The sequence below is a fragment of the Aegilops tauschii genome, chromosome 5 (assembly GCF_002575655.3).
Source record: "Aegilops tauschii subsp. strangulata cultivar AL8/78 chromosome 5, Aet v6.0, whole genome shotgun sequence".
In the NCBI taxonomy this organism is placed as follows: domain Eukaryota; kingdom Viridiplantae; phylum Streptophyta; class Magnoliopsida; order Poales; family Poaceae; genus Aegilops; species Aegilops tauschii.
In genome coordinates, this window is record NC_053039.3 from 449,849,188 (window position 1) to 449,853,210 (window position 4,023).

The 4,023-nt window shown below is 55.4% G+C and overlaps 1 protein-coding gene across 1 annotated transcript; it reads right to left on the bottom strand.

The window, feature by feature from the left end:
* Nucleotides 1-292: 292 nt before the first annotated feature.
* On the bottom strand, nucleotides 293-1,000 carry LOC141022990 (probable disease resistance protein At1g63360). Its single transcript, XM_073499288.1, has one exon. It carries the CDS (start codon nucleotides 998-1,000, stop codon nucleotides 293-295), a length of 708 nt encoding a protein of 235 aa, XP_073355389.1.
* Between the last annotated feature and the right edge of the window lie 3,023 nt (nucleotides 1,001-4,023).

Sequence of the window (4,023 nt, forward strand, 5' to 3'; positions counted from 1 at the left end):
ATGAGGAATTAGATACAAATGCATGGAGCCGGGGAAGTGGAGGTAATAGCACCCGAGATATCCTAACTTGTACAGAATGTGATGATTTAGTCCCAAACTTGCAAAGCTTGATTCCACCATACCCCAACTTGCACCTCATGTGATGATTTAGTCCCAGGCCAATCACAGCCGACAATTGGCAGCCAGGTGGCTGGACCGGTTAGCGCACACACTTCTGCACAAAACCCCCTGCCGTTTCCTTTAATCAACCCGCACTCACCTGCACCTGAATTAAATCTGTGTCGAATCGAGTTCACGTCCGTTCGAGCTCTATCCCCTTAATAGGCCCCACGCGTGATGATTTTATCCCCAAAGCTGTCTCTGAAGAGGCCCCACGCGTCGTCTTCCCCCAGGCGCCCGATCTCGACGACGTTGTCCGCGGCGCACACATGTCCGGGCTCCTAGTGGACACGACGACCTTCTGGCGCCGGCGGCCCTTCCCGAGCGGCGTCGACGGGCCGACCGCCGCCAGGTCGACGGGCGCCTCCAGCGGCCCGTCGATCAGCAGCAGGAAGCTTTTGCGCGAGAGTTCCGCGAGGATGAGGCAGGCCCGGCTCCGGTCGTCCGCCGACGACATCACGCCGTAGCTGCAGCCCAGGCAGGTGCAGCAGATGCCGAGCTGCACGTCCGTCACCGACCACCTGCTACCCACCTCCAAATAGAGCACGCGGTCGAAGAGGGCGTGGTACGGGCTGGGCTGCCGGAGCGGCGTGAGAAGCGACGTCTTGCCGGCGCCCCGCCGGCCCCAGACCCCCAGCCGGTCGTCGCCGGGGACGTCGCTCTCGAGGAAGTCGTGCATTCTGGTGAGGTGGCTGTCCACGCCTCGCAGGTGGCGGCAGGCCGAGCGCAGCCGGTCCAGCCTCGCCGGACGGCCATGGGCGCGCGCCGCCGCCTCCTCGAGCTTCGCGATGGCCCCTTTGAACGTGATCATGTGGTAGATGATCTTGATTAGGAGCCACATGGTGATACGTACGTACGGGGTTCGACGATCGCGCACGAGAGAACCTCACGCCGCGAGAATCGACTCGACTAGCTATAGCGTACTACAATCTCAGAATATGTAGAATTCATATCAGGAGGGGATCGTATCCAACGCGGACATGGCTTCAACTTCAACTTGTATCACACATGACTTGAATTGCTCCTGAAGCCCTGGTGAGACGAACGCGCGGATGATCTGCCATATTAGGCGCTACTAGCCTGAAGAACTAAAGAGGGGAGAAACTCAGTCAAAATCACTCAAAGTAGCACACTTTGTGGGACGATTGCGAGGAATTTAGGGCGAATTAGGATACGTACTTAGGCCAAGCAGAACATGGGGGCTAGGGTTTATACCTGGTGCAAGATGGATGTCTCTTCCCCATCGGGATCCTGGGCTTTTTATAGCCTTACATTTTGTAGAAAGTAAGAGAAACAGAGACTAAAAATTAAATAGTGCCACAAGTACTCTTCTCGTATTTCAAACAGACAGGAAGACCAGCATTAGCCGCGATGAAGGGCTGTAGTGCATCGAGGCAACTCAACGAAGCAGTAAGTTGCCGTTAGCTGCAGATCCAACAGATGGGACTGTTTGGTTTCTTCAGCTAAGCAGAACGGAGTGTCGATTTCTTCAAAGATCGAAGGGGATGGGGCCTGACATGTGCTATACTTCAGATTCAGAGGGTTACAGGCTCATCGCATACAGGTAAAGAATCGCATTTCCTTTTTAATTTTGACATCAGAACATGGCATCACAACTTCATTCGGGCCAACATACTAACCACGTCAGACAACACGACTACCAAGTACAGCAAACCAACATCACCACATGAGTGAATGCATACTGCAAGCCCACAGTACAACAGAGCTTAAGATGACACGATAGGGGCATTCGACCGTCGTTAGATTATGCCTACCAGTCAAACAATGTAACTGAAACAGCGGCAGCTAGATTATTCAGGTGGATAGAGCTCGAACGGACGTGAACTCGATACAGATTTAATTCAGGTGGAGGTGAGTGCGGGTTGATTAAGGAAACGGCAGGGGGTTTTGTGCAAAAGTGTGTGCGCTGACCGGTCCAGCCACCTGGCTGCCAATTGTCGAGTTGTGATTGGCCTGGGACTAAATCATCACATGATGTGCAAGTTAGGGTAGGGTGGAGTCGAGTTTTACAAGTTTGGGACTAAATCATCACATTTCTGTGCGTACCTCGGTGCTATTACCTCGGGGAAGTGGCATCTTTGATATGCATGGGGTCACAGGCTGACGCGACTGATTAATGGTGCTTGGGCATGTATACTGGACGTCTGGACCAGTGACTGGCTGGTAGAGTGGTTGCAAGCCTGCTACACCCCGATGCGTGAAATGATGTATGTCTTGTCAGTGCATGGAGCCGGGCGACACGTACGCGCGCAGGGCCTGGGTCGACCATGTTCAGCAGCAGATAGCAGTAGCTCGTGTACTGCAGTATTTTGTTTTGTTTCTGTGCGTACACGAGTGTGAGGCGACAGGCCGTCTGTCGGTGTAGATCGGTGGTGCTTTGTGGTTTCATTTTAGAGATTCTCTCTTTTCCCTTTTGGGGGAGGGGAAGGGAATGGATCCATGCATTCTGGCGGTGATAGATGTGCATCTTATCAGGATGGATGGGTTGATACTTTGGACGGTTGCTCAGTAGAGGTTAATGGATCGAGTCAAGTTGCAGGGACTTTGTGCTTGGGGAAAACGAGAGAAAACAATAGTAATGATCTAAGACAAGGAGAAAACCTCTAGCTAGGTGCTGCCTCTTTGGTTCTTATTACTATAGCTCACATAGTAGCAATTTGCAACGGGTCCAATTTCAAGTTAAGAAGTTGATAACGCAGTTGACGTTCGTATTTAATCTATGGTAAACAGGTAGTAATCACGTGCAGCAAGTGTACTGAATCAACGGGGAGCAGAGGCATCAGCAGCAAGTGTGCCGAGTAACTACCGAATGCGAGTATTTAACAAAAAACTATCACAATTCATGAAAACGTGTCCAGAAACTATCACTTTACAAATTTGTGCCGAATACAACCATTTTTTCTCTAATCTTTGACTAAAAACTACCATGTCTGTAAATCGACCCATTCGTCCATTTTAAACGCACTTATGACAGGCCTGGCCCGCATGTAAGTGCTGTCATCGTTAGTCCACTGCCCAGCCGGCCTATCCACTCCCCCGCCGCCGCCGCCATTAACTGATGTCCGGGCCGGTGAAGCACGAGCACGCCGGCGTGTGGGCCGAGGCCGCTGGGTCAGCTCGGAGCGGTGGAGGCCGACGTGCGCATGGGTAGCAGCGGCGCCGGACGCGACGGGCGCACACAGGCGTGCGGGCCGAGGCCGCTGGGTCAGCTCGGAGCTCCGAGTGGCGGAGGCCGAGGTGCACACGAGCAGCAGCGGCGCCGGCCGTGATAGGCACAAGCAGCAGCTGCGCCGGCCGCACACGTGCAGCGCCGCGCCGGCCGTGCGTGGGCGAGAGCACCAGCTGGCCGCAGAGGTAGAGCTCGTGGATGTCCGCGTGGCCGCGCATGTCAATGCGGCGCCAGAGCGCGGGCACGTCGCGCGCGGCGCGGCGCCAGGAGTGGCACACCTGCCCCGCGCCGGTCAGGATCTCGACGTGGTCGAGCTTGTGGAGGATGGCGCGGAGCATGTCCAGCAGGAGCCCCGCCCAGTCCCTCGCCTCCTCCGCCGCAGGCGCTGGTGCAGGCCCCTTGCGGCCGCGTCGTCCACGGGAGTCGAGAGCCACGAGACTAGGCTGTGGAAATGGAAATGGACCATGTGTGAGCCATGCTCCAGGTGAGTTGCGCGTAGCCGCCGCCGCCACGAGCGTGTGCGCCGTCATGCGTGACTGAGCGCCGGCAGTGGTCGGCGGTGGAGGTGGCTTGCAGGTGCACACGAGGTGTTTGTAGAAATGCCAAAGAGAGGAAGAGAGAGGAGGAAGAAGAGGGTCAACCTGACTTGTGGGCCCATCCTATCAGAAAGGCGT

Coding starts and splice junctions, on each gene's coding strand:
- LOC141022990 (XM_073499288.1), bottom strand. CDS start 1,000: ATGTGGCTCCTAATCAAGATCATCTACCACATGATCACGTTCAAAGGG.